The 21,317-nt window shown below is 40.7% G+C and overlaps 1 protein-coding gene across 3 annotated transcripts; it reads right to left on the bottom strand.

Moving 5' to 3' along the window:
- Window positions 1-945: 945 nt before the first annotated feature.
- On the bottom strand, window positions 946-20,941 carry ppp1r16a (protein phosphatase 1, regulatory subunit 16A). Of its 3 annotated transcripts, XM_030079310.1 has the most exons (12): window positions 20,843-20,922; window positions 19,543-19,586; window positions 9,778-11,020; window positions 8,740-8,810; window positions 7,044-7,189; window positions 6,511-6,614; window positions 6,065-6,189; window positions 5,598-5,723; window positions 4,939-5,014; window positions 4,567-4,696; window positions 4,296-4,458; window positions 946-3,477 (listed from the first exon to the last, which is right to left on the bottom strand). In XM_030079310.1, the coding sequence occupies exons 3-12, from the start codon at window positions 10,022-10,024 to the stop codon at window positions 2,938-2,940; spliced, it is 1,728 nt and encodes a 575-aa protein (XP_029935170.1). In that variant the 5' UTR covers window positions 10,025-11,020; window positions 19,543-19,586; window positions 20,843-20,922; the 3' UTR covers window positions 946-2,937. The 3 variants fall into 3 exon arrangements, with proteins under 3 accessions (XP_029935170.1, XP_029935169.1, XP_029935172.1); XM_030079309.1 differs by lacking the exon at window positions 19,543-19,586 and having other exon boundaries at window positions 20,843-20,941; XM_030079312.1 differs by lacking the exons at window positions 19,543-19,586; window positions 20,843-20,922 and adding an exon at window positions 19,218-19,230.
- Window positions 20,942-21,317: the final 376 nt, after the last annotated feature.

Here is a 21,317-nt window from a genome sequence, read left to right as displayed (position 1 = left end):
AAAAGTTAACAGTTAACTCTTACTGTAGTTATTGCGTATACCGTATAAAAAGCCTGACATCACCAATAATAGAATGCACAGGCTAATGACTATATTATGTATGGTGTATTAAACTATTAATTCTGTCTCTTTTGTAGTATGTTTTGGACGACTGATATCTCTGAGTGTTGAACCCCTCATCAGCTTAAATGCAGCTGGAGGTCCTCAGTTCTTTTGGTTGCTTCACAGCCTATGCTAAAAGACAACTGAGTTGTTGTTTTAATTACTCATGTTGCGCTTTTATTTATTGCTCATGTTTTTATCTTGTACAGCACTTTGTAACACTGTTTTGGCTTAATTACTCTGTCGATACTGAATATTCAACTGAGTAAATTCTTATTTTTATATTTGGACATCCTAGAGGAACCCAAGATGGAATGGGTAAACACACCATTAATAAAATAAAATGAACGTGCATACTTAAAATAAAATGGGATCCACAGTTTTCATATGTATCCATCAATCTAACATCAAACTTTCTATTCTGGGTCACATCTATTGTCCTTAGCCTAAATATTTCCCATATAACTTTATAGCCCTTATCCTGTGAGTCTGAACCATACAAATGGAACTGACGCTCAATTGAACATGCAGAGAAAGTTGAAGGAGACGTGTGATGCGACGCATAACTTCACTGTGAAAAAAACTGTTGAAAACACTTTGCTACAACTGAAAAGTGCTTGGAATTGTGGGAGATTACCTTCTGTGTGATGACATCATGGGGGCAGACAGGGACACAGCTGAAGTAAGGAAGCAGGAGAAATGAGCATGCAGACCAGTTTGATGGCTGAGGCAGCATCACCCTAGCTGGAGAACAGTATGCACAAACTGTTGTATGCAAAATTTTACAAAAAAAGTCCTTCTTGTGAACTCTTGAAAGGAAATAAAAGTGACATTGGAGTGGAATGATGAAACCCCTACTTTTGGTAAGTAAGTTTAGTTAGTAAGTTCCTTTATGTGAGACAGCAAAAGGGAAGCAGAAAATCAAAGTGACATACTTAGTACTCCGGCTGAATATTTACTTTGTATTTGACAACAGTATAGTGATGGATGAACCCAAATATAATTTACTTATAATTGGCTTTTGGGCATTAAATGCCTTTCTCAAGGGCTCCTTAACAATAGTTGTTTGACTGAAATATGTAAAAAGCTGAAAAAAAAAAATAGCTTATGATTCAACCTTTCATTTCAAATGTTTTTGTTTCCCCAGTTCCCTCCCTTCTACAGATAACTAGAGTACATAAATAAGCCATAATGTCGACACACTTACTGTAAGACCACTTGCATTACAAAATAAAATAAAATCAATACAAAAATCATCTGTGAAAATGTAACAAGCCTATTTTTTTAAACAAACCTCAGTACAAATCACCAACAAAACTGAAATGTAATTGAGAAATCAGAGTGCATCGACAGTACATCAAGGTGGAGTCCATGTCTGATAGATCATTTTATCCCAGTGCTGACTTAAATCTACATGTGGGACTTTGGGCGAGCATAGCAAACCTGGGATAACTGTGCCACACCTGAAGAAGGCATCAGTCCCTGATAAATCGGCATATTGTTTGCTTGGTTTGACATGATATCACCTCTCTGATGCCCTTTAAAGTAAAACAAGAGATATCTTGCCCTCACTCTTCCAATTATTTGCTGTAAAACTGGTACAAGAGCTGTACACTTTGTCCAATACATCAGACAGAATAAATAATATAATTTCCAGAGGGTAGAAAAATAAAAGACAGAAAAATAGAAATCTTGACAGAATTTCTGAGTTTCTAATGGTGTGAACACTGAGAAAATATTTTCATTGATTTAAATATAGATAATTTCACATTAATTCATAGATAAACCCTTAATTTACAAATTGCACCATTACAAATATCAAAATGAAGGCTTTTGTTTGTGCACTGAAGCAATATATTAATTTACAAAAAAAGTAAAAACCCATCCAGTATATTTTCAGTCAGAAAAAAAAAAGATCAAACAAGAAAACAGTCCTTGTTTACGCCTTCGTTTAAGCGCAATGCAAATGAAGCCCACTATAAAATTAAACTATCCTGTTCAAGTAACCTCTCATCATCCCAATTCCTGTATATAATGAATATTCTAGATGTAGATCATGTACCAGTAGTTTACCAAAAAACATTTACCTCCTCAATCAAAACTCATTCTTGCCTTAAATTAAATCTTCTTGAGCTATAGTGGACATCTCAAGTCACACTCAGTCAATCACAAACTGCACATTATCATTCATTTGGTCAGACTGTCAAAAAAAAAAAAAAAAAAAAAAAAAAAAAAGTACAGGAACCATCAATCACTGTTTCAATTTAATTTCACTTTGCATGGCCAATCTAATTTGTTCAGATAAGATTCACTGATTTCTTCTAAATGCTTTTCAATGAAAAAAATCAATCTGGCTGAGTAGCTTAGCAAAGGTAAAATGATGAATATGGAGCCAAAGCAAAATAGAGCTTTGTAACACTGGAATTTGTAGTTCTCTTCTGAGCCACTAGATGGACACCTAAGATCTGACTAAGGTCCTTCAGATTCCATACTACACTGCTGTGGTTGGACCTTTAACGGTAAGCGCACATGGTATTGATTGTTGAAAGAAATCACAGAAGGGAAATGAGCACAAAAACAAAGATTGCACTTTCATTTCCTGAAATACAGCACAGGCCAAATCCTCTGTAGGATATTGATAAATGTGGCCTCATCTTGCAGTCACTAACGACTGCTTGAGAAAAACAAACAAAAAAAACAAAAATTCTTCAGAAACATGCCAGTTTTTAAAAGGTTTTGCCACTTTGGAGTATTTTGCCCCCAGCCTCTCTACTCTAAAGGCAGTATGTCTATGTGTGTGTCTATGAACATGCTTATGTTAGCATGCCAGGCCATCTACATGAGTCCACAGCAGGGCTCCTTGGTGTTGGATTGGTCCTCCTCAGGTGCTCGGAGTTTCAGCAGTGGAGGATCTCCGCTGGCTGGGGTGAAGTACACGTGGCTGGGTGTGGCCGCCTCCTCAGAGCTGGGTGTCTCTTGAATCTCCTGCTGGGCCTGAGGAGGTATAGCCTCGGCCAGAGGAACAGCAGGCTCCTCGTCTGAGGGAGGTGGAAGAGGTGGTGGAGGAGCTGGGTACTTATTGAGCTTGGCAGCTGCCCTCTGGCGTTTCAGATCAGCAAGGGTGTGGGTGGATTTCTCCCGTGTCATACTGTCTGCTCCATCTCCCTCTCCAGACCCAGGGATTAATGCACCTCCTGAGCTGGTGCTGAGCTGGTAGGAGGCGCTGCGCTCCATGCGGCCTCCACCGCTCCAGAGCTCTCCAGGAACAGAGGAGGCCAGAGAGACAGATGTCCCTCCATTCCCCAAGCTGGAGGAGAGCCTCCTCTCCGGTGCCTGCCCATCCTCCAAACGTGATGAGATTCTACCACTGGCAACCTGCAAATCAAGGGCATTCACCAACATCAGTGCAACAGAGCATTTTAATCTGAAATGGTTGACAGGAGAAGCCTGGTCTTGGCTTCAGTTGTACTCTTTTCCACAGCTAGGTCAAACAGCATGTAGAGTAACCATTGCTATGGCATATGTCCATAGTTAGCCATGGAACGGTTTCAAACTGTGCACAACAGACTTTCCTGAGAGCCAATCATGCTCACTGCTCAGTGCAGCAGAACTGTTCTGATAGGGTGAGTTAAAGACAAAGGTGTTAACCGAATTTGGTTTCACATTTATTTCACTTTTGTGACTCAGATTAGGGTCAACTGGACTCTCTCACTAACTTTTTTGCTCATCCTTTGCTCAGAGTTGTTCACATCATCTGTAAGTACAGCTGAAGGCAAATATTCTGAAATAACTTGTGGACACATTTTTACTATACTACATGCAGCTCTACATCCTCTATTTTGTCAGCCAACAACTGGGTCATTGTTGTCACTGAAGTTTGTCTTAGGAACTTGCTAGTCCTAATTGGAGCAGCATAACATATGGCAAAATGTAATCATTGACACTTTCCCTGAGCAAACATATTCTGCAGAGTGAGGGGAAGCAGAAACAAAAACCCCAAATTCTATCCATCCGGTAAATCTGGAAGTCCAAGGGAATAGGGGAGATTTGTCAAGGCTTTTTTCTCAGTGTCCCTAGGATTTGTTTTTTTCTTTTTTGCTCTTCAAGTAGTTTAATCTGTTTCAAATATTTAAACAGGAACAGAACATAACATGAGGTGATATTTAAACTTGTTTTCTTAAACATCTGCTCACCATGGTGGCATGCTGGTGCATCTCATTGTCCGTTTGTCTGTCCTCATCATCGTCCTGTGGCTCGGGCTGTCGGCCACGCTCCTGCCACACCATGGCCTCTTTGTGATGCTCCCGTCGGTACAGACTGGAGCGCTCATTCACGCTGACACGACGTACTACCTTACTGTATACACAGAGAGAATAGAGCAATGGGGACTGTGAAGAACCAAACTGCTTCCATTCTTTTTGTATAGTTATTTCTCTCGATCCTGGCCCAATGTCCCTTCCTTACCCTCTGCTGCCAGTACTAGAGGCTCGTCGCTGCAGTGTGCCTTTCTGCCGGTCCTGGCTCTTCATGATGGCATCGTGTTTGTGCTTCAGATCCATCAGTTTGGCTCTGACCTCCTCATCTGCACACACATCTGATGAGAGAGAACAGCACAAAAGTTAAACTGAGCAGTGCACAGACTGTAATTAAAGTATCTGTTGCGCTGTTGAACTTGGGTGCAAGTGGGTGTAGCAAGCACTGCACATCACGATTGTTTTACTAAGGAAGGGCATGTGTTGCTCTGAATGTAGGGTCTTGAACACTACATCATGAGAAGTGCAAAGTATACTTTGATGTGAAAAGGGGTTGAGGGGTCCACAAAACTCATGGTCTTACCCAGAGGCGTCTCCTCCATGACAGACTTGGAGTTTAGACTGGCTCCATGGGCCACCAGCAGTTCCACCATTTGAATCTGTGGAATGAAAATAAACACCACTTTTGATTGGTTAGGGAAGTGTCGCACTTTCCGTTGTACTATGACACAAAAAGGAGCTGAAGGGGTTGAACGAGATAGGTGACATTTCAATCCACACTGTCTGTTAAATAGTGTAATGTGCCTTATCCAATTTGGCCACCACAAGCCAGTGCACTAGTCCAGTGTGACACTTTCCACTCGGGTAGGACTAGGATGGTGTTATATCCCTAGGAGGATGGATCCCATCAAAACAAGTGAGTCATTAACATTTTCAGAATGCTGAAGTGCCGAAGTCTTGGTTATTCTTCATTTGAATGAGGTGAGTTAATCCAAAAGCACACCTGTCCTTGACTTTCAGTTTTCCTGTCTCACCCCATGTTTATGCTATTGTGTGGTATGTGCTTAGTATTATACAAAGCACCAGAGTGCAAGTTGTTTTCATATTTGCATTCAGAGAAAAATAAACAATAAAATACTCAAACTCTTTGCAGCCATTCATGTGCATAACTTGTCTAAGCAGCTTACAGCGCAAAGTTCTACAACTGTTCATATACATCAGTGGTGTGACTGGAGCACTAACCTGTCCCCAGCAGGAGGCGCAGTGTAGTGGCGTCCAGCCATCTGAGTCCTTCACCTCCACCTGAGCCCTGTGCTCGAGCAACAACTCCGCCACAGACATGTAGCCATTAGCTGCCGCTATGTGGAGCTGCAAAAGACAGAAATACACCGTCAAACACACAGAAATACATAACAGAGCACACAATGCTAAAGTGGCATGTCTATCAACAACCACACTATGCAGATCTATTTTGAATTTGTTCTAACCTAGAGTTACTGGAATTACTGGGTGAGAGAAAAGCAAAACAAACAAAAAACAAAACAAAACAAAAAACCAAAACCTCATGTAATGTATACAGGTGTGCAAAAAAGGGAAAACTGGATCAAAAAATGTCTGACCTATCACAGTTTAGTAGTGTCATGTAGTGCACCTATGGTTTGAATTTGTATTCTCAGTTTTGTTTATGAATGCACGTCCGTATGTCTTACCAGTGTTGCTCCATTATCGTCCTGAGCATTTAAATCTGCTTCACTTTGAACCAGAGCCTGAACGTCTGTTAGCATTGTCATTTCCTTAGCGCCTCGACATTCATCTATACGGTCCTGAGTTATACCTACACACACAAAGACAAATATTTCATTAAAACACTTAACATACAGAGCACACAGTTACCAAACACATTTGTTTTCATTTTGGGTTGGGACTGATCATTAGATGGTGCTATCTGAGTTCCAGTGTGACATTAGAATGAGGGATGTGTGTTCAGTCTGGGTGAATAGGTGACCTTTTCCCTTCTTTAGGCAACTGCCCCTTTGTGTTCCATGTAATCTTTGCATTATTTCTGAGAAAGGCTGTATAACTTTAAAACAGCTCTGATTTGCAAGATACGAGTTTTTGACACATCACTTGAAGTTTTTGTGTGCTCCTTACTGACCCTGTTCAGCCATAACCATCTCCAGCAGCTCCAGGGTGGCCTCGTCCTCACAGAGGTCATAGGGCATGTTTCCGTCTGCATTGACAGCCAGCAGGTCAGCCCCACTACAAACACACACATGCAAGCACCCACACACCCATATGCAAGTAAGACTAGATTAGTGTATTACACATAGATGGCACAGTGACACACCCAGATGTACTCAGCCACTCAAGGATATTCACACACTCACAACATTTGAAAGTCAAGCTGTAGATATATTTGCATTGTTTATGTAAACTAGATACTCTCGCCAAGAACGCTCTCAACCTGTTTACACTGTGGCCTTGGAATGATATCCATTCTGTTTGAATGGGGGGATAAAGCCACATTAAGGCTTGGATAATAACTTGGGATAACTTGGGATAGCTTGGGAACATTGATATTATGGTATGTTTGCTGCTACAATAGAGACAATTCAGTAGGGAAGATAGTGTGTTAAGGAGTGAGCAATGGAAACATGGTAAAGTTATAAAACTAATGGTAAAACTCACGCCTGCACCAGGAGCTGCACCAGTCCTGTGTGTCCACAGGTGGCAGCAGCATGCAGCGGAGTCCAGAGCTCGCTGTCACAGGCATTCACACTGGCACCAGCGTCCAGCAGGCACTGCACCATCTCCACAAAGTCATCAATGCAGCACTGGCAAGAGAGGAGGGGTGCAAATGTGAATAAAAAATACACATGTAGAGAGAAGAACAGATAGGGAAACATACAGACAAGAATAAAAACACACAAAAGCATTCAAACTAGATAAATAGAAAGACATGTAGGTAGACAAGGACCAAGTGCATGCATTCACTTGCACAAAAGTGCACACACACACTCACAAAGAAAGACACAGAAGTAAATGTATGGAGATTATTTGAAGTAACAAATATATTGAGCCGTGTAATGTAAATAATTTGCAGAAATGCCTCAGCCATTTGCTATGTAAACATGAGTTTTCCAAGGGGAAGAACCAAGTCTACTGCTTCTATAAAGGGTCCTCTGTGCTCACAAGCACCACTCTCATGAGTTTATAGCAGTGTATATGTGCTGCTAATTTACAAAGAAAAAGTAGCACAGAGAGTGAAATAGCGAGAGAAAGTATGAGCTTTGGTGGTTTACAAGGCCTGTGGGTTTTTTTCAGGCTGTGTGTTCAAAGGTCTCAACAAACACAACAAAGCAGCAGTGTTATAGGGTTTTTCCCAAATCTGACTAAAACTATCTAGAAAGGAAATGTAAGCTTAGGAAAGTAGCCTGCCCTTTCCAACACCTGGTCTTCTCATAAAGATAGTGGGAATGCATCAGTGTGTTCATGTAAACTGACTTTACAGGCTCAGAAAAAATAGAGGCAAACAGTACATACTGAGCTCAGAGCAGTGACCGCACACAACATAAACACACACCTGTGTAACCTGTCGTGCTAAGGGCAGTCAAAACAGTTGTTGCTGCATGTCTGTTTCAAGGCTGAGTTATGTAAAGGTTTGCACATGTGTGAGTGTGGACCTGTGTGTAAGTGACTGGCAGTGTACTGAGATGCCAAAATGCCAGCTGTGGTGTGTATATGTGTATGTGAGCGGCGTAGTTGTAGAGAGTGGGGATAATTTTAACTATGACAGGTTGATGAGTTACAGGTGTTATAGTTTCAGAATTGTTCCTCTTTGGTCATTTACATAATGATAAACAGACATTTGTGTAGTAGTTTGTTTGTTTTTAGGGGCCTAAGCAAAAATGCCAGATTATATATTTTTGTGAAAGGGATTCAAAATAAAAGCTACCATTTCTGGCACTAGCAAGGGTGGTATGCTTTTAAGTTTTAATTATCTACTTAAAAAAAAAAAAAAAAAACTGTAAACAAAATATGTTTTAAGAGTTGTGTTTGTCAGTGTATTTGCTGTACTGGAACATGGCAGCTGAATCTTGTATTGTGTGACACAATCTCTTTTCTTGAGAAGTTTTGCTGACAAGAACTTTGGCTTGATTAGCTTTTCTGACAGACCCAAATTGCAATTCTTTTGCTTGCATATATGCACAGATAATAGTTGGTGCTAAATATACAACACTTAATTTACATATTGATTTTTATTAGCTTTCACATTGGTCATTGGAGACAATATCTTAGTAAAGTCATAGGCACAGCTGCAGTAACTTTATGAATCACCTCAAACTACTGTACTGTGATTTGTTTTATCAAGGTGTGTCTGTACCTGATGCAGAGCTGTCAGTCCATCCTCATTGAACAGGTCTGGACTGACTCCACTGTTAAGCAGCTCCCTCACTAGAAAAAGAGGCGCACGCACACACACACACACACACACACACACACACACACACAATTAAATTTATGACTTACTAACTGGGCAGTGTTGCTTCCATGCAAGCGTAACAGCACTTGGCACATATCCTACTGTCATAACAAGATAGTCAAAGGATACTAAATTAGCTCTGTGTGTGTGTGTGTGTGTGTGTGTGTGTGTGTGTGTGTGTGTGTGTGTGTGTGTGTGTGTGAGTGTGTGTGAGTGTATGTGTGTGTGAGTGTCCTGGTTAACAATGGGCCTACATTTGCCACTATAATCAGCCTTAATCCTGTAGCTAACAATAAAGCCATTGAAAACAAAATGCCTGGACTACACGTGAAAACTGTGACGTATCCACAATGAAATATGCATGAATCACTATCTTAGGAACATCATGCCACTAGATGATGAGTGCTCACATTATCGTAAAGGCCATGGATAAGTTCTAAAAACAACACCATGCAAAATTCACAGTGTCCCTCTGTCTTTATGAAAGGCTGAAATGCTAACCTCAACAGTGGGGCTTCTTTGAGGTTGTTATGAGATTTGTTACGTTTCTAAAACAAGACTCATTTCAACAAGCAAAAAAAAATGCATGTATGCAGTTTATTATTTTAAAATATATATTAAAATAATAAGAATTTTTTGCAAGGCAAAGGCAAAAGAAACTGACTGTTGGAACAAAAAAAATGTAACATTTCCCATGGTCACCTAAGGGCCACCTATTAGTTAAATGGACAGAACAACCCTAAATCAGTTCCACAGCTGTATTTGGACAAACATGCAGCATTTTCTCTTATGGCTTTCCTCAGCTTCCCACAAACACTTCTTCAATGATATATTCAGGATTTGACTAAAGGATACTATTAAAGCTCTTTGGTACACATAACTTTGGAGCCCTCTGTCATGGCTTTTCTGTGAAGTGTGAATGCGTCTGTGCTGACTTACCCTCCTCCAGGTCATTGCGAGCAGCTGCCTCAAGCAGGGTGACAGAGTTGGGGAATTTCACCTTGCTAGTGCGCCCCTTATTTTTGTCTCCCTTCGCCTTTGATCCCCGGGCAACATCCTTCTCCATCTGCGCCCAGCCCTTCAGCTGCTGAGCGCGACGCTTCTGGGCATGTTTCAGACGCTCTGTGGCGCTCAGACGCCCCACTGTGGCCATCTCAGCCAGCAGTTCGCTGTGATCTGCTGCCATGCCACCACGAACCGTCACTCACTAGCCTCCGACTTTGACTCCCTGGTTTCTCTTTTCCAGCAAGATATCAAATCCTAGTTGTAGGCCTTCCTATTCGTCATATGTCTCACAAATGTGCCCCTAAAGTATGTCTTTCTGTCAGGCCAAACAGACCTGTGTGCGGGCCTATGGTGACAGTCGGTAAAGATGGTCCAGTCTGTAAAAAAGAAAGCTCTAGTTCGGTCTGGAGAAATAAAAAAAAGATGATAAATGTCTGATGAAAAGAGTTTAAGCAGCAAAATAACACAACAAAAAGGAGGAAAAATCAAATCAAAACCAGGCAATTAATGCCGTATGGTCAGGTGATAGATATTTCCATGATTTGAGAAATAAAGAAGCAGAATAGTAGCAATGTCTCTTTCCCATCTTCACAATAAAATTCTCTTATCCCGCCATGGAAAAAAGACAAGAAAAAGGTGTCCAAAGTGCAGCCATGCAAAACGTGGACCATAATCGTCTGTTGGTCCTCACATCCATGTTGGCTGTGGGTATGGTTGTCCAATAATCCAATGGAGAGAGACAGATGTAGAGAGGACGTAGTAATGTAGATAGAGTCCCACTAATTCTCTACACTCCAGGTTAGGTGCGCCATCCTAGCCTCCAATCCACACCGATAACGACAAAGACTTAGATCCAGCAGAATGGCAAGTCTATGTGACTTCATACTGAGAGGTTACAGTATGTCTGGTACCTATGTATAAAACCAAATGGCAAATTAATGAGCTAGGAAGGTGATGTAATGATAATAAAAATGGACACTCACAAGGCCTTCTTCAGGTTACAGTGACAATGGCAGGATTCAAATATCTCTTGTTGGTGAGTAGGGGTTATTCCGGAGAGAGCTTGTTGTTTTTGTGGGACTTTCTAATTTTGGCAAGTCTTCAGGAGAAGAAGGGTCGGCACAAACAAGTTTCAACAATTTGTTCTTCACAGTCATTCTCCTTTGTTTGTTTTCAACTGTGGGCAGGGAAAGACAAAAACACAGGGAGAAAGAAAACGTGAGTGCCATGTTACAGTATAATGTACACATGCTGCTCTCCTAACGCTGTTATCTTTAACCCCTGAGCTCCTTTCCCCTGTTCCCTTCCTCTCCGCCCTCTCCCACTCCTCTCCTGGAGGAAACCTGAGACGGTGGGACGCTTTCATTAATGATTGACACGCCCTGCAGCCCAAGACGTGCTTTGCTACAGCCAGCATGCATACAGAACAAGACTGAGACAGAGATGTGATGAGGAAGAGGTTCAATAGCTGCTATGTGACATGTTTCAGAGCAAAGTGCTAACCCAGGCATCCTCAATCATTAGGATCTCTCTTGTTACCTTTCGTTAACTTCCCAGGCAAGTTACATGGCTCTCACACACTGCTCTTTCCAGGCACCTCATTCATTATTTAGGCCTGGGCCTGTGAGCGCTGAGAGGAAGGTCAACTAGAGGCACTCAGTGAGATAGGGAGAATGAACATACAAAGCAGTAGCCCTAGGCCTCAGAGCACTGAGCATACAACTGTATACTACTGACTGAAACAAAGTGTGGTACTGTCACCACCACAGCACTCCATAAATCAGCTGACATAAAGGCACACATTCATACTACAATAGAATCGTTACAGCGTTCCTCCTAGTCTTTTATGCCATGAGGATGATACTACAGAGTGCAGAATCAGATCATGAGCGGTCAAAATAATAGTGTTATAACACTGGTTTCCTGATTTAATTTCCTGATTTTCCTTAAGACTATTCCATGAGATAGTACTAATATTTGTCAAGCTTTATGTTAGTAAATTGAATTTACTTGGTTAATCAACAGACTTTAGTGTTCCAAAAGGCATAAAAACAGGCTTAGGAATGGTACATAATCCTTTTCTTGCCTTTTGTTATCATTATTATTATTATTATTATTATTATTATTATTATTATTATTATTATTGTTGTTGTTGTTGTTGTTGTTGTGGTTGTTGTTATTTTTGGGACACTAAATCTGTTGATAACCCAAATAAATTCTTCTTTTATTCAAACCTTTGTATTATTTGCCCCTGGCCTGAGCACCATGGTAATATTTTCCTACAATGTCTTTTGCCAGTTTTTATGCTCAAATGTTGTATTGAACAGCTGTTTTTATTCTGATGATCTGACTCACATCAAATCCAATAAAGTGTGATGAATGTATTCAGGACATTTGGTGTTTGAGCCATTCAGTTAAATAAAACTATATCTACTGGCACTGACATTTGACCAGCTGAAATAGAGATTATGCCCATTACATTTCTCAAACATCCTCAATTTTTAAGCATTTAATGTACTGCCCACATCACTTCCCAACCTAACAAGAAAACAGTCCCATGGCTTCTCCAGGCTCTCCATGACAGCAGGAACTCTCAGTCCATCAACCGATCACTCTGACTGCTGCTGCTGTAAACAGGGCTGCAAGGTGATGTGTGAGCAGGAAGACTGTCCTTCAAGTGGAGGACCGAGCTTGATACCCGTGTCAATAAACATTTGCCCCGTAAAAGTATCCTTGAGCAAGACACTGAAGTTTTCCCAGCACCTTGAGGGCCATTCTGTAGCTGACCCTGACCTCTGACCTCCTTGTGGAGGATGGGCACATCAAAACGGGATCTATAAATTATCACACAACATTATCGTTATTTGAGACCTATGGGCTGGGATGACATGCAGTGCCAGCAGCACAAACAGACACTCTTCAACAATTAAGACTACAACAGGCTGATATAGCCTAGGCCTTATCCTGCTTTGGGGATAGACAGACTTTTGTCATTCCTTCTACTGCGCCTTCCTACTATTTTTAGGATACCTAACCTCTCCTTTGCCACTGGCCACAATGTAAGGATTTCCTTAGATTCAAGCAATAGCTTAACACTCCCCTTAGACTGGTACTTACAATGATTATTCACACAAAAAATACAAACATGAGCATTTGGGTCACGGCAGATCTCGGCATTAATAAATCATTCACTTATAAGGCCAGTAACCTCTTTAACTTTTCTTGGTCATGTAAGACACCCATGATAACTACAGTCCAACTCCATTTTACAAATACAAAAGGATATACTAAGCTAAAACTACAACAGACCGACTTTGCATTTTGTTACTAGCCAAAGCCTTTCAATTAAGGAATAGGTGGGCTCAGCCATATGAAGTTGCTGGTTTTCAGCCACAGTTACAGAAAATGGAATATAATGTGTGGCATTTTAAGTGGCTTTAAAGGGTAAAAGGATTGGTGAACTAGAGACAATCCCTGCAGGAACTTAACTCCTGTGTGAGCAGGATAATGCCAGACTGAGTCCGAAAGGACAGAGGAATAAATGGCCCAAAGTTATTGTTAATAACTAACTTGATTTTATTATAAAATTGTGTTTGACTGATATGTGGTTATTTCTCTCTTTACATTGCAACAGTAGTATACTACATAGAGTATAGTGTTGTTTTGGTGGAAATCCATTAGTATCTCTGAATTCTGCATAATGGGACTTAACAATCCAACAGTTTGACAATAGGTGTCCTTTTGGCTTCAATTTGATGATGCACGGCTCAGACACAGGACTTCCAAGAATGTGATGTTTAGGAAGGGTTTTCTTAGAAATGTGACAGTTAAAGATGACCGTGTAGACAACCCTGTGCAAAAGACAACCAAGTTTTGTTTCTTACTTGTTTGCATTTTAGTTTGCAACAGAAAAACCAGGAAAATGCAAACTGCAAACTTACTGGAAATTAAAGAGGGCTGTGTCCATAAAATCATCTTAAAAAAAAAAAAAAAAAGACACACACACACACATACATTTGGAGGAAATATCATGAGCTGCTGACTGAGCAAAGACGGGTGTGTGTCTCTTTGTCTCTATCTGTCCGTTTCATTTTTCACTTGCCACAAACCACAGATCACATGGACATCACCATAAAACCGGTTTATTGTGTTTGCCAGCTTGACCCAGAATACAATGCTCCACCTGCCTTAAGCTGAAGATCTGTGTTGGATGGTCATGCGTCATGATATTGTCTATTGCTGTACTTCTTTTGCTTTGATGTTAAGTCTGGGATTTAACAAAATGTGCTCATCATTTAAATGTTTTTGTTTCTGATATAACAAATACTACTTTATGGCCTACTGTGTGTCATTTGATACACAAGACTTCTTTTGTATCCCTTTAAGAGAGAAAAACTAAGTGAAGTGCTGATGTGTGTAATAATGGCACTAATTTTATTTGCATGTAAACTCATTCCTAATCCATTTGGGAAGTGTCCTGGACTTGAGGTGACAGCAAAGTAATACAAGTAAGGCTACTCTAAAGAACAGCAACAACTGAAAACTTGTGCCTGAAAGGCATCAATCACTGTGGCTTGGCTAAAGTTCAAATCATTTCTCTGATAATCTTTCACTATGTAGGACTCATCAAGAGACTATAACTCTGTAACTGATAGTACAGGTTAATCACCACCACAGAGTCCTTTAAAGTGTGACCTGATGGACCACAAACCTCTTAGAAATGCTTTGTCAACTAGCTATCATCTACTTAGTACATTAGATAAATGGTCAGGTTTGCAGGACATGGGTCTCTATAATCATCTGACAGGTCACAAGCTAGTGCCAAGTAATTAGACTTACTCATTAGGCTACATAAGATTAGGAAAAGAAAACATTCCAGAAGAGACAGAAGAACAGTGTCAATGAATGAACTGAGACACAAGGTCACATGCACGTGCACACACAATGATTGGCATACTGAGAAACACTCATTCACTCATTTTCTCAGTCACAAAACACACACACAGAAGCACACACACGCACAAGCACAGCCAGGAGAATGTTTCCTGATTAGCAGTCTTGGCAGAGCAACCCAGATAACTCAAATCTCAGCCAAAGCCATTCAGTGGAGGCAATGGAAGAATGAAGGCAAGGCACAGGACAAGAAGCTGTCATGTTTAGCCAAGTGCTTGGCTAGAGACAGGTACAGAAACAGAGAGGGCACAATCTGCCCCACCAACAACGAAGACCTGAACACACCACTCATTTACTGAGTAATCATCAATTACCTCCTAGCTTTACCCACATCACATTCCAGGTTGAGGTTTGCGTGTGTGTGTGTGTGTGTGTGTGTGTGTGTGTGTGTGTGTGTGTGTGTGTGTGTGTGTGTGTGTGTGTGTGTGTGTGTGTGTGTGTGTGTATGTGTGTGTGTGTGAAAAAATGGCTGATAAGGCTCCATTCAAAATCAAATCAAAAATCAAATAGCCTTTATTGTCATTGTACAAGGATGCACAATGAAATTTGGGGTCTCCACCTCTGCATGATAAAAGAAGACAATATCAACAATAAATGAATAGCACAATATACACACAATAAAGGCAGGAAAGACAAGCATAAATTAAAAGTTATTGTACATGGAAAATATGAAAAACATAGCACTCATGACTGCTGGTTTATCAGCCTGATGACCCAGGGATAGTAACTGTTTTTGAGTCCGGTATGTGTTTTATTCATGGGCACAGGTTACTTTTTCCAAAAAAACAACATGAAACTTGGTTTATCAGTTTTTTATTTATTTCAGATAGTTTTGGACATTTATTTGCTGTTTAGTTTCAGTTTTTCTTACTTTTTATTTTATTTTACTTTGCAGTTTTTTCTGTCCTAACTCTAGTCTTAGTGTCAGTTAACTATAGCTTAGAAGAAACATGGACAAGGACTATTCACTCCAGCTGTTAGGTGAAAGTTTGGTCAACCATCCCATCCTATCATCCCATCAGAAAAGATTTTCACTCACTTAGTAAATACGTGTCTCACTGCAAAAACACTGGATAAGGGTGTCAGACAAATATCTAACAGCAAATGTAAGAAACCACTCATCACACTGATTGCATTTCTCAGGACATGTGTTGCATCCCTGTGCTTGAGTCTGTGATCACTTCTCCTTTCTCTGTCCTCTCTTCAGTGCTCTCTCAGTCAAACAATCCCTGCCACAAGCCTGTGTCATTTTCCATAAATAAACAAAATACAAAGACTGGCATGAGTTTTTCTTCCTTTTGCTTCTTATATTCTCATAAATATAGCCTTTTCATTTCAGTATGTACTTTGAGTCCAAAATTGAGACCAGTTTGAAAGTAGCCTTCCGGACAGAATTGTAAGGGCCATGATTTGGCTGTTACCAAACCATGCAAAAGCAGGGTAAGTGAGTGTTGGTGTGGATAAAAACACCAACAACAGCACCATTCCACTCAGCATGGGAGTGCTTGCAGGGAAAGCCAGTATCAGCCTTCTGACTAGCATAAATCAGCCTACCTCATTCACCAATAATGAACCATAAATAAGAGAGAAAGAACCAGTGAATCAGCTACCAAAAAGGCTTTTTTTTTTTTTTTTTTTTTTTTAAAGGAAATATCTATGATTTTTTAAAACAGTTATAAAACAGCTCTTGGCACTGTACCTTGCATTTCTCTGCCCAATTTGGTGGTGTATTTTGCTTAGTCCACTGGGCAACTGAACAAACACTGAACAAGTGCAGCCACAATGTCGTTTATGGCAGAAATATTTTTAGCTAAGACATCAATGATACACATCAGCTTTTGGTGTTAACCCCAAAGAGCAACAGAGCAATGGCTTCTTTCCAGAATTACCATTTTGCACCCACAACAAACAGTAATACAAGGAGAAATCCACTGTGGAAGAGCAAACGACAGGAATTTCTCCTCAAACAGTCGGATCAATGGGCCAGTATGCAATTAACAAGACAAGTTTGGAGTAAGATGTGCAGCAGAGATCCTTCACACACTCTACTGTTTGAAAAACCAGTTGACAACATACTTAGGTGCCTCATTTATATGCCTGTATGCCTATCTTTGAACAGACAGCAATAAGTTCCTGCCTGTTTACACAGTGTTGTCATGTAGGAAGTCACTAATTAAAGCAAAGTAGCTACACCAAAAATATAAATTACAACACTTAATCATAAAAGAAGTCCTGAAAAGGGCCAAATATAGCAGATAAATAACAGTGCAAGAATATCTGAGATTTTGTTACAAGTTACAAAAATGTTATCATGATAAAACTGACCATATCAGACAATGTCAACAATTAGCCTATCTCCACATCTATCCAATAATTATTATGTCACATTTTAAAGGTCACATTTTACATCTGAGTGAAATCTGAAAAAAAGTCCTTTAGCCTACCAAAACAACACAGTGCGTAGTTCCTATGTGCAGTCTGTCTCCTCGCTTATAACTGGGCCACATGGCCAACTATTTGTATGTTATTTGTGTGCCTTCTAAATATTCTTGCCACATGATTGGCTGTTTTAGCATCAAGGATGAAATATAATTATGCTGAAGTTTTTTTCAACCATTTATTAAACTTTTAATGTTCATACTGAGGAACAATACATTGCAATAATTACCATTATTGTTTAATTGCACAGCCCTAATCACAAGTGGTTACAAGAAACGTAGGGAATGTTAACAGTGGATGCAATTCATAAATCTCTCATTCAGCTCATTTGGCCTCTGACAAATCGCACAAGCTCTTGCATACACAGGGCACAGGGGATTTGTGTGGTAGAAACACTGTTCAATAGACTTGTGATTCAGTGACTCGGCTATAACCAGGCTGAGGGAAAAGGGGTAGGACACCATACAGTCTCTGTCTGTGGGGTACAGCGCACACACACTGAAAAGTCAAACCATTTTTTGCACCAAATATGTGCAAAATTGCCTGTGCATCAATCTAAAATAATTTATCCACTTAGTCCTTTTTCCACCTGATGACTTAACAGGAAGGGCTGTCTCTAACTGCTGTGGAACATAAAGTTTCATTCAACAGCTGGAATGAATAGACCACTATGAATACACACTTTAACACTGAGGCTCATACATTTACCAAGTGGGTGGCACCTGGGAGGAAAAGCGTGTGACTGAATTTACAAGCATACAACAGAACACACAGCTGAGATTTTTCCATAACTTTAAAGCAATAGAAATTTGGCTACATATAACAGAATAACAGTGCTGCACAGGTTTCATTCACAGTTTGTCATCATGAAACCGCATTGTATAACAATTGTGTAACATCACGAGCCCAATGAACCATCTGACATGACCCGCAGGACCCTCTTGTTCACTGAAACAAACATGCTGAATTTGACTGCTGAGTCAATGCAGCGTGGAGTTTCGAGAATGACCCTGCCTGCTATCTGAACCAAACCCAAGTAGCCTAATCTGCCTGCCAAATATTTAGAAAGGTCTGTTATTCCGTCCCTCCCCTGCCCAACTTAAAAATCATTTATATAGGAAAGACAGAATGAGAATGGGAAAACCTGCAAAAGAGAGAGAAGGGGGAGGGAGATCTATTTGAGAAGTAGTGGGCTTATTAAGTCCTGTCATGTGTAAAGGGTTTAGCTGCTCCGTGTAATCACTCAACAATCTCAATAACGTCACCAGCAAAGGAAAAAGGAGAAAGAGAGAAAGACCATGAGATAGACAGGGACAGGGTGTGTGAGTGTAGGATAGAGGCAAACTTGGAGATAGAGAAAAGGGGGGGAAAGGCGTTCAGAGCAAAGAATAATGGAGTGAGAGGGCAAGAGGATGAGAACGAAAGAATGCAATCGAGATAGAGAAGAATGAGTAGGAGTGGGAGAGGAAGGAGTAGGAAGGATGGGGAGGAGACAGACAGACTAGCCCACTTTAACCCCTCTGACTACTTCTATCCAGGAAGCTGGGTCATGTCCTGTAAGCACAGATGACGCGAGAAAAAATGGGATGAAGAATCTTTAAATGGTGCCCACAGGATGGTGTGACGTATACAGCATCCGCCTGCAGAAACTCACTCTTAAACATATAAACAGAGTGTGTCTTCCTCATTACAGCCTGGAGTTTGCCTCATATGATTGAAAATGATAAAAGCCTAAGGCTCACATGCATATTAAGATATTAAATTAACAATGCATCAAGATGTGCATGTCTATGAGATAAGCAAATCTGAGAGATCAGGTATACACAACTCGCAACCCAGAAACAAATTCACCAAATTTAACACACATGTTGAAAGTTTAGGTTGTTACTATGTCATAGTATATGTTAAAATTATAACCAGCAAACCCCAAGGTATCTCTTAACGTTCTTGCTAATTTGGGAATCATTCAGTTTCTCACTTACTGGACTTCTTGGACAGCCTTCCAAGCCACTCTTCTGAAGGAACAAGGCAAAGCAATGCCTCAGTTATATGGCTCACTAGCCCAGTAAGTAAAGCCTAAGCACTGTTTGTGTGCTGCAGAGCAAGCCTAACGCTGACTAAAACCCTGGCAGATACGTTCTGACTGTTCAAAGGTTGCATTTAATACATAAGCTAAATCACATTCCACTGGATTCTATGGGTTTCGATTGTTCCATTATTTTAACTACTGGGATTAGATTACAGATTTAAAATAAAAATAAATAAATAAATAAAATAGATGACAAAAAATCATTGTATATTGATTACCTCAGGCATGACAATGGTTTGGGGTCTTTGCCCTTCCACGGTATCTGGAAAAAGTGCATGTTCAGTAAAGATAACCTATTGTTGCTGTTGTTTGCGATGAAGATACTGGACTCCAACATGCCTCCTCGCCTGATCAACAAGAGCTACAGTCCACTCAAGTGTGGGTACAATGTTTCAACGTAGCCTAGGCTTTCATGATAATCTCACAGAGTTTAGATATCATGCACGTGTGTGTGTGTGTGTGTGTGTGTGTGTGTACAGACTGCACTGCATTGTGTGTGCCTATGGAGGGGAGGGGGGAGGGGGGGGGGGGGGGGGGGGGGGGGGTCCTCTTCTAAATCTAGCCTATATTGTGAAACATAAAAAAATGTACCTGGTGAACTGAAGTAGCACTGGACATAGTGCTTATAATGATATGTGCAATACCTACAATACCTACAGGCTTGACAACAAGGACTAGGTGATGCACTGGTTAATCACAAACTGTAAATTAAGACTTCAAGTCGGCGATCATCACAAGAAAGACAATTAATATTAACAAGCATCAGTTACATTCGGGTAATACTTCCTAAAAAAAAAAAAAAAATACCTATATCTTCATACAACACACCCTCTATGACTATATAGTCAGAACTGCATTACTTGACCACTTTTCGACAGTTACACAAAGAGCTTTGACAGATATAGTCTGAACAATGTAAACCATCGCGTCAAGCTCACCAATAAACTCATGTATATGCAACTGTATCAACTATGGGGTGGTCCATTGTAACTAATATAGCTAATACTTGACGTGTGCCCGCAGTAAATGGTCAAGGAAAGGGAAAAGGACAACCGAGCAGTTTGCCAGCTCCTACATAACGCCGGGGGGATTATTATGGGCAGCAGATTAGCTAGCGCCCCGCTGCCTCTGTCAACAGGTGGCTAGTTTGACAGGTAACACTTCATTTAGCTTACCTGGCTTTATTCGCCACGACTGGATTAAGTGTTATGTCAACAAGCTAATCATAACTAGGTGGCCCATTTATACATATAAAACACCTGCTGAACAACATTAAAATCTACTACCTGATATTATGTCATGCTAACCTTAAGCTAGTTAGCTTGAGTTGACGTTAGCCGTGCCAATTTGCATCGCGCTCATTCACACGCCAAGCAGTGAAAGTCGTGCCTGGTCATTTTTTTTTTTTGTAGGAAACTGCGTGACTTATTAAAGTGGTCTTAAGTCGAAGGAAAGGGTTTAAAAAAGTGAGCAGGAAATACAAGAACGAGGTACAAGAAGATGTGAGTGGCATCTTACCTGTGGAGCCCGTGTGGTCTGTCGGCATTAGCTTTCTGGTTGTGGCAGGTTTGAAACTGAATCAGCTGCTGTCCGCTGCGCCTGCCCTCGGGGGAAATGCTTCACCATAACAACCAGCACTGCCTCTTCTTCTCCTGCATGGCACGGCCACTAGAGGGCGACACTGCCCGCAGGGTACTCCACTGGGGTGGTCAGTCATCAACCTACATGAGCACCACCACTTTCCTTTTTATACAACTACAGAGAATACAAAGGCTATATGATTCATACATTTCTCTTTGATAGATTTAATGGTCTTGCAGCCTGTCACTCCAATGTGTTGGGGAGGCCTGAAACACTTACCCCAAAGAGAATTAATATCCATCATGTAGTTTATTATAAACACAGTTTTGGATGATTAGTGCATCTGAAAAACTGGGCCTGACCTCAGCTTTCCAGTTAAATGCAAGTGAGAAAAGAGGAGGCAGACTTACGT

The sequence above is a fragment of the Myripristis murdjan genome, chromosome 20 (genome assembly GCF_902150065.1).
Source record: "Myripristis murdjan chromosome 20, fMyrMur1.1, whole genome shotgun sequence".
NCBI lineage: Eukaryota > Metazoa > Chordata > Actinopteri > Holocentriformes > Holocentridae > Myripristis > Myripristis murdjan.
The sequence above is the reverse complement of the archived record's forward strand: the minus strand, read 5'-3'. Positions and strand labels throughout refer to the sequence as shown.